This window comes from Podarcis gaigeae (genome assembly GCF_964106915.1).
Source record: "Podarcis gaigeae genome assembly, chromosome: 5".
In the NCBI taxonomy this organism is placed as follows: Eukaryota; Metazoa; Chordata; class Lepidosauria; order Squamata; family Lacertidae; genus Podarcis; species Podarcis gaigeae.
In genome coordinates, this window is record NC_139681.1 from 96,314,836 (window position 1) to 96,337,147 (window position 22,312).

At 48.1% G+C, this 22,312-nt stretch overlaps 1 protein-coding gene across 1 annotated transcript in view; it reads left to right on the forward strand.

Moving 5' to 3' along the window:
* LOC310844780 (solute carrier family 12 member 9-like) overlaps window positions 1-22,312 on the forward strand; it is a 95,738-nt gene that overhangs the window by 69,844 nt on the left and 3,582 nt on the right. Inside the window, exons 10-11 of the mRNA XM_083739341.1 lie at window positions 5,430-5,622; window positions 18,554-18,728. Of these exons, the coding sequence (XP_083595467.1) occupies window positions 5,430-5,622; window positions 18,554-18,728 (368 nt within the window). The remainder of the gene's footprint in view (window positions 1-5,429; window positions 5,623-18,553; window positions 18,729-22,312) is intronic.

Below are 22,312 nucleotides of genomic sequence, written 5' to 3' on the forward strand. Positions count from 1 at the left end.
GGCAGGCTGTAGCCATGGACATGCTATGTGATCTGATGGTGAATTTGGGGTGTCCCAATGCAAAGATCCTGAGGATCCATGTAGATCCATGCTTTTTAACCACGTTTTTGCACCATTGCAGCCCCAGGCAACAGTGGGTGCGTGATTTTGGGGGGGCAGGCTATAGCCATGGACATGCTATGTGCTCTGATGGTGAATTTGAGGTGACCCAATGCAAAGATCCTGAGGATCCATGTGGATCCATGCTTTTTAACCACATTTTAAGTGGGGAGGGAAGGAAAAACACAGAACGGACAAGGAGCACGAGAGGGGTGTGCAGAGAAGCAGCTGGCTAAGAATGCAGGAGAGGGGTATAACGGGAGGGAGGAAAGGAAGGCAAAAGTTTTCCCTCACCTACCCACCCAAGTCAGCCAGCTCTCTCTCTCTCTCTCTCTCCCTCTCCCTCTCCCTCTCCCTCTCCCTCTCCCTCTCCCTCTCCCTCCTGCATGTTTTCAGCAGCACCGGAGCACAGAGAGAACACTCTGCTTTCCCCTCTGCTTGCCTGGAGGGGAGGGGCTTTCCCTGCTCTTTGTTCCGTTTGAGCAAACACAGCAAGGAAACAGAGGCGGGTGGGCAGTAAGACCCTGAGGCAGAATGCAGGAAAGCAGCCGCTTCCTCTTTTCAGGTTTCCCTTCTCCGAGACGCGCAATTTGATTTTTGCCTGATTTTTTTTGCCATTTGGCTCCAGGGACCACACATTCGCTCAATAACACACACAGACATTTCCCCTTCCTTTTTAGGATAAAAAATCTGTGTGTTATAGAGGGAAAAATACGGTATATGCCCAGGCTTATACATTTGCTGCCCAGCGAACCTATACCTAGCGTATAAGACGACCCCTGACTTTTTAGAGGATTTTCTGGGGTTAAAAAGTCGTCTTATACGCCGGAATCTACGGTATATGCAGAAATGCATATACAGTGGTACCTCGGGTTACATACGCTTCAGGTTACTTTTTCCCCAGTAAATTTTTATTAATTTTCCATCAGTTATACATTTTAACCCGAATACAGTGCGGGACTTTTGGTTCCAGAATATTTTTATATCTCTCCCACAACTCAATTAGTGAACCCCTGAAGATGTGGTTTCCAAATCCTTTATGAACCCTTCTTTTTTCACACCAGAGATATGCGTGCCATCCAAATCTGTTATCAAAACCTTCAAGATCTAATAATTCATTATTTTCTAACTTTATCCATTCTTTTACCCAGCATAAACATGCTGCCTCGTAGTACAGTCTCATATCTGGCAGGGCGAAGCCCCCTCTTTCTTTAACATCTGTCAGTAACTTAAATTTTATTCTGGGCTTCTTTCCCTGCCAGATATACCTTGAAATCACTTTTTGCCATTCTTTAAAAATTCCTATACCCTTTAATATGGGTATGGTCTGAAATAAGAATAACATCCTTGGTAGCACCGCCATCTTTACCGTAGATATCCTTCCCCAAAATGATATTTTCATTCTGGCCCACACCTCGCTTAAGGTTACAGACTCCGCTAACCCAGAAATAGTACCTCAGGTTAAGAACTTTGCTTCAGGATGAGAACAGAAATCGTGCTCCGGAGGTGCGGTGGCAGCGGGAGGCCCCATTAGCTAAAGTGGTGCTTCAGGTTAAGAACAGATTCAGGTTAAGAACAGACCTCTGGAACGAATTAAGTACGTAACCAGAGGTACCACTGTATTTGAAAGAGGATTCAACAAATTCATGGAGAAGAGGGCTGTTGATGCCCAATGTGCCTTCTGCAACTTGGGCAAGCAATACTTTTGCATCCAAGTTGCTGTGAAAACTGCAGGAGAGAGGCCTCTTGCGCTCAGATCCTGCTTGCTTGTTTCCCATGTGCATCTGGTTCACCACTGAGAGCAGCATGATTGGGCTAGAAGGGCCACTGGCCTCATCCAGCAGCCTCTTCCTGTGTTCTTAAGTAGCTGGGGTGGTGGGAGGTGTAGTCAAAAACACCTTCGAGAGCACCGAGTTGGCGAAAAGCTTGCTGAACATGGACTGAGGCCCCTTGGCCAAAGTCGCAGACGTTGTGCATGTGTGGCTTTGGGAGCTGGGCCTGGCTCCCTTCCCCTCCAGTTAACCTCTCTGGTCCTTGCTGGGGCCGCAGCATCCCGCGAGGGGGTTAAACTCTGTGCTCTTCGTAGAGGCTCTAATGCATACTGCGGCTAGCTGCCAGGGCCCAGGAGAGACCCGTGTTTTATACACATCGATTACACACTTAACCACCATTTGCATTTTTATCACTCACCTTTTCTTCCCCTCTGAGCAGCAGCAAAAGAGGTGTGTCTCCCTTCTCTGCGTCTCCTCCCTCCCCACCTCTCTCTCTCTTACACACACAAGTAAATACACACAGCCTTTGTGCATTTTTTTATTTTTGTGGGTCCGGCTACGCAAGAGTGGCAGAGGGCAATTAGCATTCCGGGGCTCTTTTTAAATCTCCCTAAGCAATATAGATAAGACAGCGGGTTAGATGAGAACAATTTAATTAAGCCGTAGAAAAGAGGCCCTTTGCCGGCGCCCTCGGTTCATGCGTTCTGCCAACTGCGCCAGCCTTCCAGTGCGGGACTGGCTTCCTGCCACGCAGAGCACACCCTGCCTGCTGCCCCCTCCCCTCTGTGCAGGATTGATAGCCCCCTTTGGCTTCTTCTTCCCTCTCCCTGCCCCCCCCAAAAAAGCTGAAATTAAAAACCAAAACTGAGATTAAAAACAACCAAACACTTTTTCTTCCTCTATCTGGCCAGTGCCAGGAAAACCTACAACTCTCTTGAGGTGTGGCAGCCATCAGCTGTCCTCATTACTCAGTGAGATTTGAGGCTACCTGTCCCAGAGGGGAGATAAACAAGCAGATTTTAGGGACTAGGTGCTGCTTTTTAAAAAAAAATCACATTTTTGTTGTTGTTTAAAAATTGTGTTTACATCCTGTGCTTCTGCCACAGAGCAATGGCCTCGGTTCGACTGCATTATTATTATTCCAACAGGTCTGCAAGGAACATTAGGCCGTGATGGGCAATGAAATATCCCACTCAGCTTCATGGCTGAGCAGGGATTTGAACCCAGGTCTCTCTGGCCCGGAATTTTTAACTACTCAAGAAGATGTAACTCTTTAATGCATGCGGATCAATAGGAATCGCTCGCGTTTTTAGTGCCTTTATAATGAATGATACGTGCTAAGATCCCGTGGGAAGGTGGGGAATCCTATCGGAGCAGCTGCGCGATTAAAATATAAATTGCAATGATGTGTGCGGTATTTTTTGTTGTTTCAGTACTTCAAGTCAGTTGGCTGTTGCTTGGCATTTGGTTTTAAAATTTATTGCAGCCCCTTCGAACAGGGCAGGTTCAGTATGTAGGTGCAGAAATGGTCAGCTTTTAAAAGTTTTTGCTTAGCAAATCTTGTCAACCCAAGAATCCTGCATCTAACAAAGACCAACTCTGAGGGAGTCCTTTTTTCCAGATAAAAAGTTGTCCACACCCCATCATCCAACCACAGGGCATGCTGGCTTCCATGTATGTCAAGAGATATCACTTTCCTCCCCCCTTTCTGATACAGGCACTGGACCTTTTAAAAAAGCCCTTGATAGACAGAAATTCAATAGGAGAATCTTGCAGTGATGGGGGAAGGTTTCTCCTGTTGCATTTCTGCTGTCTTGAAGGGGCTGAGGCTGTGTTTCAGCTGACAGAGGGTGAGGAATCTCAGCTTGGCTCCTTTCCTGAAACTAACTGATTTCAGTAGTTTTCTCCTTGCAGGTGTCAGTAGATAATAAAAAAGTGTGTGTTTTATTCTGTAATGGCTTCTCGGCTGAATCAGACCTCTAGCCCAGCTTTCTGCTTCCAATAAGGTCAGCCAAATACTTCTGGCAGATAACTGGGGCAGTCTGCTTACAACTCATGTTTAAACTTAAATGCTGTTTTTTTTCCAACCGTCTGCTCAAAAGCATTCTCATACTTCTCCCCCCCCCCAAAAAAAAATCCTTATCTGTGCCTGCTACAGTTGTGTGACAGGCAGAAATTCACCAGGTGTAGTGTTTCCTGTCACTGCATCCTCATCCTGGAGTTAGCCACGCCATCTGAATTTCTTCCCACATTTTCATGTTGGAAATACCATGCATCCCGTGTGTTTGCCTGCATGCATGTGATACTGCTGCAAATTGCATGCAGAAGCAGCTCTGTGCAGGAAATTTCATGCATGTACAATTTGCCATGCTTAAACCTTGGAATCTATGAAGCAGCCTAGGGAAAGTGATCTGAGAGCCCTTCTACTTTCTCAAGCATTTTGCGGCTGGAGATGAGTGCGTTGGACTCTCTCTAATGGATCCCTCGGGGTGTAAGCAATTGTGTTACGTATTCATTGTCTTTAAATGTTGCTAACCAGCCGTGAGCCTTCTGGAACAGGGCAGGTTACAACCCAAATAAGATGGATTTCCTGCAACTCTGCTCCGGTTGCATCTGAGGGTGGCCTCAGGGGCTAGTGTGGAGTAACTGATGGAGTGGCAACCTGCAGGGTCCGCACGCTGCTTTGTAGAATGGCACACCCCCTAAAGGAGGGGAGAAAAACCTGTGGAGCCCTGAGGCATTGCTGTACTCCAACTCCTGGATAGCTCAGTTGGTTAGAGCAACGTGCTGATACTGCCAGGGTTGCAGGTTCAATCCTCGTATGGGACAGCTGAATATTCCTGCATTGTAGGAGGTTGGACTCTACAATTCTGTGATTCCGTGATTCTAACTCCCAACTTGAACATCCAGAGGGCTGCAGGTTCCCAAGCTGTCAGGAGTCAGCCAGCAGTAAATCACACCATTCAAACTGCAATTGACTCATTATTAGCAATAACATGATCTTGGTAGAGTGTCAGGCCTAATGAGCACAGCAGCTTATCCCTGGTATGTCTTGTCCCCACGAAGCAGTTGCTGAGACTGAAGGTCCCCACATCCCCATAACTGCCTAAGCCCCGCTCCCCTCCAGGGTTTCTCCCAAGCAATCTGAGACTGTGCCTGTCTCTCCTCTGTGCTTTTCATGTCTCTCCTGGTTCTAGGGTACCAGGGAGAAGGGAAGCTTCCAGCAGGAGGCAGAGATACCTGGGACTCTTCAGCAGCCTGACTCATCTCTGCCTCTCGGCCTCTCCTGCTTCAGCTGCTGCCTCTGATTCTGAACTTCTCTCTGCCACAGACTCTCCCAGCTCACTAAGCCCTGTTGCCTCTTCAGCTTCCGACACCACCACTTCCCAGTCTTCTCCCTCTGTCCACCCACCAATCCCTGAACTCTTAGCCTTCTTCCCTCGGGGCTTCCCCAGCTGGTTCCTCCCACAATTCCTCTGCGTCCAACCGGTCCGCGACACCACTAGCAGCTAAGTGGATCTGCCCCTCCCAAGCTGACTGCTCTGCTCCTTCCCGCAGGCCCACCTTCCGGTACTTCACCTGGCACACCTGTGTGCTGGGCATCGCCGGCTGCTTCGTCATGGTCTTCCTCATCAGCCCCATCTACGCCTCAGCCAGCGTGGCCTTCATGGTGGTTCTCCTTGTGGCCCTCCATTACCTCTCCCCCAGCAGCAGCTGGGGCTACATCAGCCAGGCTCTCATTTTTCACCAGGTAAGCACGGGGGGGACCCCCAAAACTAGCTCTCTACCGCGGTCGGCAGCAAGCAAGACTTTCTCCTTTCTGATGCGAAATGTTTTAATCAGTGTTTTCTGGCGCTTTTGTTTGTCGGTTGCTCCTCCTGTGGGAGAAGGGGCGAGGCAGAAACACGGCGAGCAATCTCTTTTCCTTGCACACATAAACACCTGGAGCTGTGCTGACTAGTTTAGAGACAAGAGTTCTCCCTCTGGCAGCGTTCAGCTCTCTCGTAAATCAGGCAGGGTGGGAGGAGGAGGAGGAGGAAGACCCTTTTCCAGGGATTTCAAGGCAGGGGCTGCGAACCTCATTCTCTGGCCACCCAAGGAAATTGCAGAACGCTCGAAAAGTATACATTTTCTGCAAAAGAGGCAAAAAAACTTTTGATTCCTGAGTATGCTAAAGCTATTCAATATTAGAAGCGATGTGGAAGGCAGCAATATTTTTTTTGTTTATTATGGGTTTATGGGCATTAATTTTATTTATTTACCGTATTTTTCACTCCATAATGTGCACCGGACCATAAGGCGCACCTAAGTCAGTGTCTTCTCCCTCCTGGGGGCTTTTCCTACCTGCCTCCCCCCTGCATTTGCTCCATAAGACAGACACACATTTCCCCTTACTTTTTAGGAGGGGAAAAGTGCGTCTTATGGAGCGAAAAATATGGTATTAAATTTGTAGACCACCCTTCATCTGACGATCACAGGGTGGTTCACCAAAATAATAATAATAATAATAATAATAATAATAATAATAATAATAATACAAAAAGAACCCAGCAAGCAGGACCGAAGAGCCCTCTCCCCAACTCACTGCAGCTTCCAGCAACTGGTAGCTTGTTTGCAAAACGCAGGACCAGGTGGTCCTCCCCGCCCCATACAGATTAATTTACCTGGTTGTCCTAATAATGTTTCGAACTCGCCTCCACCCCTTCTGCAAGGGAGCTGCACGCTCTTATCTCGCATCCTTTCAGACAGGCAACTCGTCCTTCCAGCTGGCGCCGTTCCCCCCGTACTCTGCCCTTCCCTGGGATTCATTCCCAGACCCAGCAAGTTGGGCCTGTTGCCGAGCCCTTGCCTTTTAATTTTTGTGTCATAAAACCAACACTTAGCAGGGGAAAAACCCTGTTAGCACGTAATGGAATATTCTTATTACCCAGCTGCTGTCTTGCTGGCCTGCCTTAACGAAACTCAGGCCCTCAGCCAGGCCTGGTGAGTGGGTTTTGTTGTGTTTTAGCAGGTTCCGAGCACCTAAAACCCACAACGTTAGTACAGAAGGTCCAGACCTTCCAATTTGCAAAGTCGATTCATTTATTTATTGTGGGGTTTCCAAACTTGGGACTCCAGCTGTTTTTGGACTACAGTTCCCATCATCCCTGATCACTGGTTCTGCTTGCTAGGGATGATGGGAGTTGTAGTCCAACAACAGCTAGAGCCCCAAGTTTCGGAAACCCTGTTTATTGCGTTTGCATCCACCTTCCCTCTCAAGGAGCTCAAGGTGGCATACGTAGTTCTCCTCATTTTACCCTCACAACAACCTGTGAGGTAGGTTAGGCCGAAAGTGAGTGATTGGCCCACGGTCGCCCAGGGAGCTTCATGGCTGAGTCAGGATTTGAACCCTGGTCTCTCAGGTCCTAGTCCAACACTCTAATTACTACTAAAAACACTGTTTCTAGCTTCCCACTGACCCACCTCAAATGCTTGCACCTGAAGTGTTTGTTCGGATGCTAAGAAAGCGTTTATGTGGGGCTGTAGCATGTTGGAAGAGCTTCAGATACACTATTTCAGTACAACAGCCCTGTACGGTAGGCCAGTGGCGGTGTCCCCCGTGTTGCAGATGGTGGAACTGTGGTTGAGTGTCGGTGAATTCATGGCCAGCGCCAGATCTGGAGACTTGAGTTAACTTCCTTGTAGCTTCGCTCTCACGAATCACTGGCTTGACCTGGAGTGAGCTTCCTGGAGTTTGTCCTGGTTACTTCCTCCCTTGCAAGAAGCAAAATAGGCCCTGACACTGCATTACAGTGGGACACAGCTCCTCTTCGTTTCCCGTTTTCTGCTCGGCCCCTTTCTGCTAAACAAAAGAAGAAGAGTTTGGATTTGATATCCCGCTTTAAGACGCGGGTGGCGCTATGGGTTAAACCACAGAGCCTAGGACTTGCCGATCAGAAGGTCGGCGGTTTTAATCCCCGCCACGGGGTGATCTCCCCTTGCTCAGTCCCTGCTCCTGCCCACCTAGCAGTTCGAAAGCACATCAAAGTGAAAGTAGATAAATAGGGACCACTCCAGCGGGAAGGTAAACAGTGTTTCCGTGCTCTGCTCTGGTTTGCCAGAAGCGGCTTAGTCGTGCTGGCCACATGACCCAGAAGCTGTATGCCGGCTCCCTTGGCCAGTAAAGCGAGTTGAGCGCCGCCACCCCAGAGTCGGTCATGACTGGACCTACTGCCTCCCGACACCCACATTTGGCTGAAATGCATCCACTTCTGGGAAGCAGTGCCCCCAACACCACTAATCCATGCTGAGCAGGCCTTACTAGGAAACAAGGGCGATCTCTGGCAAGCGGTTTGGGCAGTGTTCAAAATCCCCCAGGTGCCAGGCTCGTTTTGCTACTGGCACGGGCCCATTCGCAACTATGTGGAGATTTGCGGGCACCAGGTTGGCGACTGACGTCTCCCTCGAGCTAGCTGAGTCACACACAGCCCTCCATCATCACATCAAGGAAAATAAGTCCAGGGCTGAGTACAGATACATTTGACTGTGCCACATCCTTTCCCCAATTTAAAAACCTCTGCTGTAGTCCACAATTAACACCCTTTCCATTTCCACTCTGTGTTTCTGCTTCTTGGATACTGGGACAAGTGAACTGTTGTCAAGCAGTGTTGCTGAGATCATAGAATTGTTGTATTGCAGCATTGGATGGGGACCCGAGGGTCATCTAGAATCCTAGAATCATAGAGTTGGAAGAGACCACAAGGGCCATCGAGTCCAACCCCCTGCCAAGCAGGAAACACCATCAGAGCACTCCTGACATATGGTTGTCAAGCCTCTGCTTAAAGACCTCCAAAGAAGGAGACTCCACCACACCCCTTGGCAGCAAATTCCACTGTCGAACAGCTCTTACTGTCAGGAAGTTCTTCCTAATGTTTAGGTGGAATCTTCTTTCTTGTAGTTTGGAGCCATTGCTCCGTGTCCGCTTCTCTGGAGCAGCAGAAAACAACCTTTCTGCCTCCTCTATGTGACATCCTTTTATATATTTGAACATGGCTATCATATCACCCCTTAACCTCCTCTTCTCCAGGCTAAACATGCCCAGCTCCCTTAGCCGTTTCTCATAAGGCATCGTTTCCAGGCCTTTGACCATTTTGGTTGCCCTCCTCTGGACACGTCCCAGTTTGTCAGTGTCCTTCTTGAACTGTGGTGCCCAGAACTGGACACAGTACTCCAGGTGAGGTCTGACCAGAGCAGAATACAGTGGCACTATTACTTCCCTTGATCTAGATGCTATACTCCTATTGATGCAGCCCAGAATTGCATTGGCTTTTTTAGCTGCCGCGTCACACTGTTGGCTCATGTCAAGTTTGTGGTCAACCAAGACTCCTAGATCCTTTTCACATGTACTGCTCTCAAGCCAGGTGTCACCCATCTTGTATTTGTGCCTCTCATTTTTTTTGCCCAAGTGCAATACTTTACATTTCTCCCTGTTAAAATTCATCTTGTTTGTTTTGGCCCAGTCCAGCCCCCCGATGAATAGACCTTTAAGGTGCTGTTTGGCGCCTAGCTTATATACCTGAGTTTCTAACTCCGGTTTGGGGACACCAGTGTGGAGGGCAGAGGTGTCTGGCCGCAGCCCTGCGACATTTGCAGGCAGGGAAACGTCGGTGTCTTAGCTGGGGCTGCCAAGCCTCTACAGACATCCATCTGGCTTTGAGATGTCTTGGCAGATCGATGGGAGAGAGGAGGGCCCCGTGCAGGTGGATAAAAGCAGGCATCGAAAACGCCACCTTCCTCTTCTCCTTACTCCCTCTTCTCCCAGCTCCTCAACCTTTCATTCCTGGCCCTGGCACACAGAGACTTTGGCAGGGAGCCAACACCACAGATTGTGTGCGGAAGGTGGGGGGGGGAGGCGCGGGAGGGAAGGAATGATCTCCTCCTCTGCGGTGCGTCTGGGGTAATAACATTTACTCACCAGGGTGATGTTACCCCGTCGGACGCTGATCAAATGCACTTGTCCCCGGTAGTGAAGACAAATGCCGGCAGCTGAGGAGGTAAATGCATTAGCTTGCCCTGAGCTCTGACTTGTCTGACTGACATGTTTGCTCGGTTGCGTGCACACACACACACACACACACACACACAGCGAGGAAGGAAGCTAGCGGCTGGAGCAGATGATGAAGGAAGAGAAAGCGAGGGCTGTTTTTTCTCGGCCAAGAAGACGCTTTTATCATGGACAGTTCGAAGACCAGGGCTGGGGCAGACATCCCATCAGACATAACGTTTAATTTGTATACAGTGGTACCTCGGGTTACAGGCACTTCAAGTTACATACGCTTCAGGTTACAGACTCCGCTAACCCAGAAATAGTACCTCGGGTTAAGAACTTTGCTTCAGGATGAGAACAGAAATCATGTGGTGGCGGCAGCGGGAGGCCCCATTAGCTAAAGTGGTACCTCAGGTTAAGAACATTTTTAGGTTAAGAACGGACCTCCAGAACGAATTAAGTTCTTAACCCGAGGTACCTCTGTACCGCCTTTCTATATTACTCTGCACAATGCTATTTGCAAGCTGAAGAAACGACAAAAAAGGCAGCAACAATCACACACATAATAATGAATCTGATCCAGTACAAAAAAAGTAACAATAACCTTAAAATATATCAAATGAAGCAATATTTAACAATCTATTAGAATATAACAATAAACAGTAAAATTAAATATCGGCAAATAATAGATAAACAGTTGACCCTTAAGAATTGCAATGAAGAATTACTAAACAATGATCAATAAAAATAACAGGAACGCATAAAATACCACACTTATGTCTAATCCATCCAACTTGATGGCCCTCACTGGCTCCTGTGGGAGGGAGTTCCACAGTTTAACTACACGCTGTAGGAGTTTTCTGCTGAAATGCAGGTCATCGGCACTCTTCAGATACGTGCATTTAGAAAGGGGGAACTTGTTCTCTGAGCACCCAGAGAGCAAGACTGTGTCAGTATTTTCATCCCTCCCATTGCAAAGATCAGCAGATCATGTTTGTTTTACTTTCTGCCTGTGAAAAAGGAGGGGGCGGAAACCACTCTTCCAGACTTCCGTCCCTAGTACTGTGCGGATTTTCTTCGATCTGTCTGGAGACAAGATGGCAGTATGAGAGAGCTGACTCTCCTCTACATGTTTGTTATGTTCTTTTATTTTGTTTAATCAGTAGAAATAAATTATGTATGCAACAAAACCTCCACAGCTTTGTTTTTTTTAATAAGATATTTATTAAGATTTTATAAATAGACAAAAGTTACAAAATAAAGAATAGGAAAAAAAAATAAAAAATAGAAAAAATACAAAGATACAAATGAAAAATACAAAATACAAAATACATAAAAAATAAATGATAAGTAAAAAAAAAGCAAAATTAAAAACAAATCAATCTTTTCATGTCTTAAGTTTCATTTACATATTTTCCTGACCTCCTCACGCCTCCCTTTTTTGTATTCCAGTTTACATAGTTAATTCAGCAAATCCTTACCCTCTTTGTTTTTATCTTAATTATATATCTTAACATGTTAAACTTCATATTTTCATCTAATTATCAATCCTTTTTTACATATTCTTTTAACTTTGTTACTAAAGCCATCTCATTTCAATCCTACATCATTTTAACATTCATTAATTTTTCTGCAAATAGTCTTTAAATTTCTTCCAATCTTCTTCCACCAGGATTCCCTGGTCTCGGATTCTGCCAGTCATTTCCGCCAATTCCATATAGTCTACAAAACCTCCGCAGCTTTGCTTCCATTACTCTGCTGCTTTTGAGGGGCTCACAATAGCAAATTGCACCGGGACCTGTTCCTCGGGAATGCTGTGCTGCTGTTCCTGGGATCGGAAGGTCAGAGAAGGTGTTCCCGACACCCAGCCCATGCAGGCGCTGAAGACGTGGGCTGTATATGGGTGTACTGGCTCTTAATAAGATAAGAAGATGGTTCTGGATCAGGCCAGCGACCCATCTAGTCCAGCACCCTTTTCTATCAGTGACCCCCAAGATCCAACTTTGGGAAGCCCCCCAGGCAGGACCTGATTGCAGCCCTGCTCTCCCTGCTTGGGGTTCTCAGCAACCGCCATTCAGAAACCCATTGCCTCCAACTGTGGAGGCAGAACATAGCCATCATGCCTGGTAGACCCTGATAGCCTGAACATCCTCTATCCATTTCTCTAATCTTCTTTTAAAGCCATCCAAGTCAAGTAGCCATCACTGCCTCCGCTGGGAGCAAGTTCCATAGATCTAACTGTGCCCTGTGCAATGACATACTTTCGTTTGTCCTTCCTGAATCTTCCCACGTTGGATGAATTAGCTGTCGCTTTGTTAACAGTGTCTTACAGACTGCAGTTGCTTTACTGATAATTCGTTAATCTACATGATTTTTTGCTGCGTTTGTAATGTTCTACTATGGTCTCCCTTGGGAGTGTGTGTGTGTGTATTTCCTTGCAGGTGTGTGTGTGTGTATATTTCTTAGTTTTAACATATCATTTTCAACAATTATAAAACATACTTTTATATCTTATACAATTCTTTTGACTTCCATCAATCACATCTGAAAATTTTCCAATCTTTTCCACTTAATTTACATTTCTTAATTTCACTATTACATTTAAGTATCATAACTAATGTCTCTCTTCTTTATCTTCTTTGCAATATTTCATATATTCCTCCTTACAAGATGTAGTCTCACTAGCGTAATTTGTTGATTACAGTTGCTCTTCAAATAGTTCGTATATTTCTGTGATTCTTCTGTGAATCTCTGGTCCCGCAGGTTTCGAATCTTTCCTGTCATCTTGACCAATTCCGCGTAGTCCATTAATTTCGTCTGCCATTCTTCTTTCATCGATATTTCTTTCTTCTATTTCTGGGCCAACGATACTCTTGCCGCTGTTGTTGCATAAAAAAACAGTTTAATGTCCTGTCTATTAATGTCCTCCTTCCTTGCAGGTTTCTAAGCCGAGGTTGGATGACCATTTGTCATGGATGTTTTCGCTGAGATTTCTGCATTGCAGAGGGTGGGACTAGATGACCCTGGGGGGGGGGGAGGGCTCCCTTCCAGCTCTCTGATTCCACAGTTCTATGTTCCAGCATGTTATTCATTGTTTGTAATCCCCTTTGGGATACATTTGAATGAAAAGCATTATTATTATTAGTGATTCTCATTTGATCAGAATTAGCGCTCGGGAAGTAGGTGATCGGGATGCGGGTGGTGCTGTGGGTTAAACCACAGAGCCTAGGGCTTGCCGATCAGAAGGTTGGTGGTTCGAATCCCCACGACGGGGTGAGCTCCTGTTGCTCGGTCCCTGCTCCGGCCAACCTAGCAGTTCGAAAGCACGTCAAAGTGCAAGTAGATAAATAGGTACCACTCCGGCGGGAAAGTAAATGGCGTTTCCGTGTGCTGCTCTGGTTTCGCCAGAAGCGGCTTAGTCATGCTGGCCACATGACCCGGAAAAACTGTCTGCGGACAAACGCCGGCTCCCTCGGCCAGTAGAGCGAGATGAGCGCCACAAACCCCAGAGTTGTTCGCGACTGGACTTAACTGTCAGGGTTCCTTTACCTTTACCTTTAAGTAGGTGATCAGGAAGCATCCACTGATAGCGCTCGCTTCGGCCACACATATACTAAAATTGGAACGATACAGAGAAGATTAGCAGGAAGCATCCATTGATTGCTACAGGCCTCAGCCCCCAACCCTTCGCCCTTTTCCACAAAACTAACATCCCAGATGCCCGGATGGTGCCAGAGCTCGCTAAGGCTTCTCGCAGGGCCTGCCCACTCATCCCACCAGCCTCGGAGCCAAGACGCCTCCGTTGACTGGGAGCAGAGGGAGCCCCGAGCGCCGCCCGCTTGTCAAGGCGGAACCGCCAGCATATGGCGCTGTCAGCGTCTGCCACCCCCCCCCCCATTATCCCCTCAGCGCAGCGTGGGCAGTGGGGCACTGAGGCGGAACCCTCCTCCTGCCAATCTGGGGTGCTGACAGGCAGGTGCCGCGTTCCCCTCACACTCCCCATCTGGCTCTCCTGCTTCAAGCCTGGCTGGTTGTGGCAGGAGTGCGCACCTCCTTCCCCAGGGGTGGGAGGAGGTGGCATCAGCCGGAGACGGCCGTTGCTCCGCTCGGAGGGCAAGCTTTGGTCTCAAAATGAATTCCTTAAAAAGCAAGTCCTGTGGCGCCTCAGGCAAAGCGCTTCTTTTCAAGGAAAAGCGAGAGAGTTTTGAGGGGAACCTCTCAAAGGAGTTCCTTGCGTTTCCAGACGTACGCGCCTCATGTTCAGTAAAATCCTGTGTGGTGTTTGCCGGATATTCGCTGACAAGGGTGACTCAAATAAGACTAACCGTATTTCGCACATCACTTTGATATGACGGATACGGGCGACCATTTTGTCACACAACCACACCCGACCTGTGGCGAAATCCTCCGTAATATTGACAGGATGTTACCCATGAGGATAATCTCTAAGTTGTTTGGCCTCCTGCCACCCCATCACCTTGTGTCAGATTGTTGAACATATTCTCCTCAGCTCAGAGACCTGTCTTTTTCTATATTATGCACAAAGCACTGTGCACATCGATGGCACTCTGCTGTTATTCTTCCTCTCTACATCAGCCAGTGAGGAGCACCAAATCCACACGGGCCCAAAAAAGCTGCGGCTAAATTGCTTCCTTGCTTAGCTGTAGAAACAGGGGGCTTTGAGGAGGGGCTCCCTTCACCGCCACCTCAGATGCTTTGGCATCTGTCTGCCTTTTAAAACACACACACACACACACACACACAAAACCCACAAATTTTCATTAGTTTTTATACAAATACAAAAATCATTAAAAACTTATCCAGCAGTACAACTAATGATGTTTGTTTCATCCGTTGTCTCTAGACATACACTTGCACATTCAACATTCAAACACGTTGCTTAAAGTAACCTCTCCACTGAGAATATCGAGCATTTGGTATAAGATCTTGATATTGGTCGTTAACATATTTAAAGAAGGGGGTCTGTGTTTCTATTCGTTATGCCTTTAATTGCCCTCCTGTGTCTGGTGAGACAGCCACACATTGCCTTATCCTAGATATTTTCCCATACGTTCAGGGGTACATCAGTCTGGTTCTTCCATTGCTGAGCTAATCATGCTGTGGTCAGTGAAAAACCTACTACAGTGGTACCCCGGGTTAAGAACTTAATTCTTTCTGGAGGTCTGTTCTTAACCTGAAACTGTTCTTAACCTGAGGTACCACTTTAGCTAATGGGGCCTCCTGCTGCCACCGCCACACGATTTCTGTTCTCATCCTGAAGCAAAGTTCTTAACCTGAGGTACTAGCTCTGGGTTCGGGAGTCTGTAACCTGAAGCGTCTGTAACCTGAAGCGTCTGTAACCCGAGGTACCACTGTAGTTCACTGTAGGTAGAGCCTATGTCCAAAGATATAGCCTCTTGGGACGAAGTCAAACTGCTGCATTAGCAGCACCAACGTGACCTCCACAGGGCACAAGCCTGGGGAGTGTGTCTGGAGGTCCTGGGCTGCCCAGACGACAAGACCGCCCTCTTGGGCTCCCTGATGGGGTCCAAAGGAAAGCAGAGCTTGGCTGCAGGAGTTGCCAGAAGGAGGCATCCAAGGCACCATCCTGCTGTCTTGGGGACTCCATTCCGGATTTGTGTAGGGTTTACTCCTTAGCATTTTCTTCTCCTGAAGATTTCCCACAAGGCAGCTGAGGTTCAGGATCAAAGTTTTCCTTCTCCTAGACTTCCGGGTTGGCGCCATCGCCGAATGGCGGACTCCCTCCGAGCCCCGGAGGGAGCCTGCTCGGCAGGGGCTGGGTCCTACCGCACCAGCGATGCGGGGACCCTTAAAAACCACGGCCACGGAGGCCGTGGACATGGAGACTCGGCTGGCACCGCTAGCGCCCTCCCGACTCGTGAAGGAGCCTTTTTAAAGGCTACGGATCGGGTGCCGGGGAGAAGCGTGGTGCTTTGAGTCCTCCGCTATCCCTGCCGAGCGAAGCCGCATGCCATCCGGCGGAGAGCGCTGACTTCTTCCATTGAGAATTCGGACTTTCAACAACAACCCGTGAGTAATTTGGAAACCGGGTTTAAAAGGAGAAAAAAAGAAATTTTTTTCGGATTTGATACGAGCGGGGGGGGATCCAAAAAGGAAGTCAGTCCCCCTCCCTACTGTAAACCTTCCAAAACAAGGACTGGGAAACCAAGGTCCAAAAAGAATTCTATTGCTGATAAAAACTAAGAATTCCACGATGGGAAATTACAAGAACTGTGCTGGAGGAAGAATTGAGGGAGAAGGAAAACGTAACCCCCCCCCCCGGGAACCGGGGTGATTGAGGAGAGAGCCTGGCGAAAAGCGAAGGAGATTTTGACAGCTGTCAAAGTAGCTGTCAAAGTCGGAAATTCAAAGAGGACCTTAATACGAGGACTTTGCTGGTTAAATTTTGTTACAATTAGTTACAACCCGTTAAAACTTGGATACAAAATGGCGAAAACATGGATAACAATCGGACTTTTGGACTAGAGAAAACAAAGTTACAATAATCCCCTAGAGGAGCTTCGGGACATTACAAAGAAGGTCGTAAGTGGAAAAATACCATCGGAATTTTACAGGACTGGTTATCTTCTGGGAAAGCTGCAAAACGGAAACAATATTGTGTCTACAGGGTGTCCAGCTAAAGGAGACAATAGAATTTTCTATTGAAGAAAGGAAGGGACTGAACGCAAGTTTTTGTTCCTGAATAACAATAACCCCTGCAGACTTACTAAATTTCTGAACTAGAACGTTTTAGCAGCGGAACAAGAGGAAACTGGACTACAACTTGGAAAGAACAATAGGGGGAGCGTTATTAAAGATTTGATGCTAAATGGTTTAAAAATAACTCTAAAAATAATTATAAAAAGAAAAAGCCAGCAAGGAGTTGGGGGAAAAATGTGATTTATGGACTTTAAAAATTCCAGGCAGACAACATGGATTGGTGGTCAGGGGGAAACTAAACCGGGGACGGGGGGGGGGGGGGAGAAATAGAATCCAAAGGCTTGTCAACTATTTTCTGAATTGGTTTTCTTTTACTTACTATACTTTCTATTTCTTATTTTCTTATATTTCTATTGTGTGGGGTGTCTTTATCCTTTAAAAAAAGGGAAATTGTGGAATGGAAAGGGGGTGGGCCCTGGGGAAAGAACTTTTGTTTTGTTAGTAAGGGTATTGATGGGGATTGTACAAATTTAAACTTAAATTCGACTAATGGTTTAAACAAACTAAGTTTTAATTAGAACTGAGAGCTTGTGGAGCCAACAATACGATAGGGGAATATGGTAGGGGTGGGGGAAAGAGGGAGTCCCGGAAAGTGGGTGTATGAAAATAAGGCTTTGAATGTACTTTAATCTTTTCTTTCTGTATTTCTGAAAATCTTAATAAATATTATTTTTTTTTAAAAAAAGTTTTCCTTCTCCTAGATCAGCATAGGCAAACTCGGCCCTCCAGATGTTTTGGGACTACAACTCCCATCATCCCTGACCACCGCTCCTGTTAACTAGGGATGATGGGAGTTGTAGTCCCAAAACATCTGGAGGGCCGAGTTTGCCTATGCCTGTCCTAGATGGGCTACGAGCCCCATCTGCTCCTCACCTCCCTCTACAGCAGGCTTCCTCAACCTCAGCCCTCCAGATGTTTTGAGACTACAATTCCTATCATCCCTGACCGCTGGTCCTGCTAGCCTTCTTGACCATTGGACCTTCTCTTGGTCTTGTTGGTTCAATCTGCCAGAGCCTTTCTTTGCATGCAAAAGAAGCCCCTGACTCCCCAGGGATTTGAGACCCTTCGGCTCCTCTCACCTGGTTTAGCCGGCCAGTGGAACCTATTTCCTAGGTTGTGGCTGCTGTCGCATGCTGACAGCATCTCGGAGCCACAGGTGAGAGCTGAGTGCTGGGGTGGGAGCAAAGGAGAGCAAACCACCCCAGAAGGAGCACAGTGTGTCCCCCCACCAGAGGTACTCCCATCCCCTAACACCCCATTAACCCCTCCAGCCTGACTCTTTTTTTGGGGGGGGATATTTTTATTAGGAATTTCAGCATAATAATTTATCACAAATACATCATCCTCATTCCCCCCCATTTTCCCCCTCCCCATTTTCCCCCTCCCCATTTTCCCCCTCCCCATTTTCCCCCTCCCCCTTTCCCCCCAAAAGAAGAAGAACACCCCCACCCACCCCCAGACTTCCCTCAGCTCCTCTCTCTGGTTTTTCAGCACATGTTATTCTCTGCATATTATAAAATTGTAAAGATCCTTAACTTATCCATCTATATATTACCAATAAAAAGTTTGTGAATGTTTATTCAAAACCTGCCAAGGAGTCCAGTTCATTTTGTTGTTTCTTTAAGTACTTTGTAAAAGGTTCCCATTCTTCTTTAAAGTCACAGTTGTCCTTATCACGTAGTTTGTGTGTCAGTTTCACCAATTCCACATAGTCCACCAGTTTCTCTAGCCGAAGTTCTTTAGTCGGGGTTTCCTCATTCTCCCATCCTCGTGCTGTTAAGACTCTTGCCGCCGTGGTTGCGTACATGAAGATGTTTTTCAATTTCCTTGGCGGGTCTTTTCCTACAATCCCAAACAAAAATGCTTCAGTCTTTTTTACAAATGCTAAAATCTCTCTCTCCCCCCCCCCTCACAGGTCCGCAAGTATCTGCTGATGTTGGACATCCGCAAGGAGCACGTCAAGTTCTGGCGGCCGCAGGTGCTGCTGATGGTCCGGAACCCGCGGACGTCCCTGCAACTCATCAGCTTCATCAACGACCTCAAAAAGAGTGGCTTGTATGTGCTTGGCCACGTGGAGCTGGATGACTTGGGTAAGGGGGCAGCGGGAGGCCAGCCGGGTGACCCCCCCAAGTCCTCTGGAGAGATGCAACCATGTGCCCCAGGGAGAAGGCACGTAGGACGTTGACTTGGACTGAGTTGTACCACCCACCCACCTAGCTTGGAGACCTGCAGAGGCTCTCCTGGGCAGGGGGGGGGGGGACCTCGGTAATATGGCGCCCTGTGTGTGGCCAAGATTTGACACCCCCTTCCCCAGCCCTTGCTCCAGCCAAGCAAGGTGCCAGGCCCGGGGCATAGCTGTCAACTGTCCCTTATTTGGCGGGAAACTCCCTCATCCCAGCGCCGTTTTCCGCTGCTGTCCCAGATTGATGATGTCCCTTAAATTTCCCGGGTTTGATGCTCACCTGGCTTGGGAGGGAAGCAGCGGCTTGGGGTCCTCCGCCTCGAGAGAGAGCGCACGCACGAGCTGCCATGTCTCCGTCTCTCCCTTTTCCCCCTCAGGGGCGCACCATGAGGGGACGGGTGGCGGCGGGCGGGCAGGCAGCCCCTCTCTTGCAAGAATTCCGCCGCGCTGCCAGAGGAAGCCAGAGGCAGGGGCGGCGGCGGCTGAGAAGGCGGCCTGAGGGAGGCGGAAGAGGAGGGGATGGGGAGGGATGCTTCAGCGGCCGCGGTGGCGGCGCAACCACCTCATGCCGGGCTCGCGGGCGGCGTGGCCGATAGTTTCTCTCTCCCTCCCTCCCTCCCTCTCTCTTGGGTGGGGAAGGGCCGATGGAACTCCTCACGCCAGGACGAAGGCAGCCCCAACGTGATAAACTGGAACCAGGCTGGAGGTTATCGTGGGTTTCATTTTAGGGCCGCAATATTCAGTAACTTAATCAGATAGATGACTTGATCAAAAACTTTATCACGGACTAAACGAACGTGCCCGGTTACCTGGCCTCGAAAACAATATTGTAGAGTTGGAAAAAGTTCGGAAAAGGGCAACCAAAAGGATTGAGCGGGTGGAGCGACTCTCTCATGAAGAAAGGTTGAAGCGTTTGGGACTTAAGAGAAAATGGCGAGGGAGAATCAACAGGGTAGAGGTTTGTGAAATCATGTGTGGTCTGGAGAAAGTGGATGGAAAAAACTTGTGGACGTCCATTGAAGCTGAACGTTGGAAGAGTCAAGGCAGATGAAATACTTATTCACGCTGCACATAGTTGAACTATGGAACTCATTCCCGCAGGCAGCAATGATGGCCCCTGGCCTAGATGGCTTTGAAAGAGGATTGGTCAAATTCAGGGAGGAGGAGAGGGCTATGGATGGCTCCTAGCCAGGATGACCATGCTCTGCCTCCATGGTCAGAGGTGCCAATGCATCTGAATACCACAGGAAAAGAGAGGGGTCTTGAGTTCGGATCCTGCTTGGAGATTTCCTATTGGGGCTTCAGGTTGGCCACTGTCAGAACAGAATGCTGGACTAGAAGGGCCATTGGCCTCATCCAGCAGGCTCTTCCTATGTTCTTAAGCCAATAATAATAATAATAATAATAATAATAATAATAATAATAATAATTTATTATTTATACCCCGCCCATGTGGCTGAGTTTCCCCAGCCACTCTGGGCGGCTTTCGGCAGAATATTAAAATACAATAGTCAATTAAACATTAAAAGCTTCCCTAAACAGGGCTGCCTTCAGATGTCTTCTCAAAGTCTGGTAGTTGTTTATCTCTTTGACATCTGGTGGGAGGGCGTTCCACAGGGCGGGTGCCACCACCGAGAAGGCCCTCTGCCTGGTTCCCTGTAACCTCACTTCTCGCAGGGAGGGAACCGCCAGAAGGCCCTCGGAGCTGGACCTCAGTGTCCGGGCTGAACGATCGGGGTGGAGACGCTCCTTCAGGTCTACTGGACCGAGGCCGTTCAATGGATGGCTCAGCAGATTTTCCTGCCAAGTGCATGGCTGTCATTTCCTGGGTGGGGTGAGGAGGCATGGAGGCCAGCGCCCTACAAAAACATAAGCAGGAGTGCCAGTTTCGGCTCTATCAGTTAGCACCAATTTGCACCGCTCCAATGTCCTTGCCAGCTCACCTGTCCCCTTCCAGTTAAGCTGGAGCGGAAGTTCTGCCCCACCAGGTGAGCAGCCTCTGGTTGAGAAGTTTGAGTCTCCCAGAGTGCAAGTTTGCTGCAAGAGTTGATGTCTCAGCTCGGCCTTTTTGTTTACTCTCAGTCGTGAGCACGTGCCCCTTCCGGTGAACACGTGTTCACCAGCGCAGCGCTCCTCACGCTGCAGGGATGCTCCAGCCAAAAGCATTCGCAAGCGCACCTGGGTCTGTGTGCCGCCTGCCCAGGCTCCGGCTTCTACCTGCCTGCTGTCCTTTGTACTGCAAATTGATTTCTCAGCTGCTTTTGTGAAGGCCGCAAACGGGGCCCCTCCCAGAGCTGTTCTGGTTTCCATGGTGACTAATGGATTTTTTCCCCCTCCCGCTGAAAAGAGGGGAAAGTAGAAAGAGGAAGATGGTTAATTTCATTTTTCAACCACACCTAGAAAGAGAGAGAGAGAGAGAGAGAGAGAGAGAGAGAGAGATCAGACCAGAATTATAGGGCAAATCTGAGAGATAAAGTACGGCAAGGATTCCTGAGAAAGGATTCCTGGGTCTTTGGGTGGATAAGAGGTGAACTTGGTGCCAAGTGTGAAAACCCTCTGTGAATGCGCTTGTGAGCAGAGGAACTTTGTGGCAGAGGGAGAAACGAACCGTTCTTGGGTTTGGCGAGGCACAAGTCCATCGTCACAACACACACGTGACACAGAATTCTCTGAAACGGTGAATTTTAAAGAGAGCCATGCGGGGAGAGCTTTCCATTATCTTTTAGGGCATATAAATAGTGGATTGCAGAGCCGCGAACGATATCTCATCTTAAAGTGCGGAATATGTAGGTTTACACTTAAAGTACAGTGGCTGGCATTGTCACTTCATTCCCCCGAATCAGAGGCATGCAGTAAAAGAAGCCAAGAATGCGAACTGCAGCTTTTGGGACCTTTGTAGCTCTTGACTGAGGTGTTATGGAGTGTTCCTGGACATCCCAACCGCTCATGCGCTTTGGGAAGCGTCAGCACATGAGGCCTAGGGACAGATAGGGCTGTGCTTTGTTGGTGAGAAGGGGCATAGCAGGGAAGGAAGAAGGCAGCACAATATCGTGTTATCGGTCAGCAGTCAGGTTGTTGCCGGAGAGAAGTGAGGTGTCTGGCAAACACGAGTGGTAGTGTGTGTCCGCAACAGTACTGCACATGAATCATAGGAGCCAACTTCGTGGGGCCATGGGGGCTTCAACCCCCACAATAAAATATTTGAGGGGGCCGGGCCCCCACAAAGTTGATGGGCATTCCCATTCAAATGGTGTGTATGCATTGCATCATATGATTGATTATGCAGGGCGGGGCTTAGCTGGGCCCCCGCAATATTTTATTCAAGTTGGCACCCCTGGTGTTACTCCCCTGGTGAGACTCTTCATCTCAAGGTTCTGGGTTCAAGCCCCAATGTAGGGCGAATGATTTGCGCATGGCAGGGGGTTGGACTATATCATCCTTGTGCTCTTTTGCAAAATAATAATAATAATAATAATAATAATAATAATAATA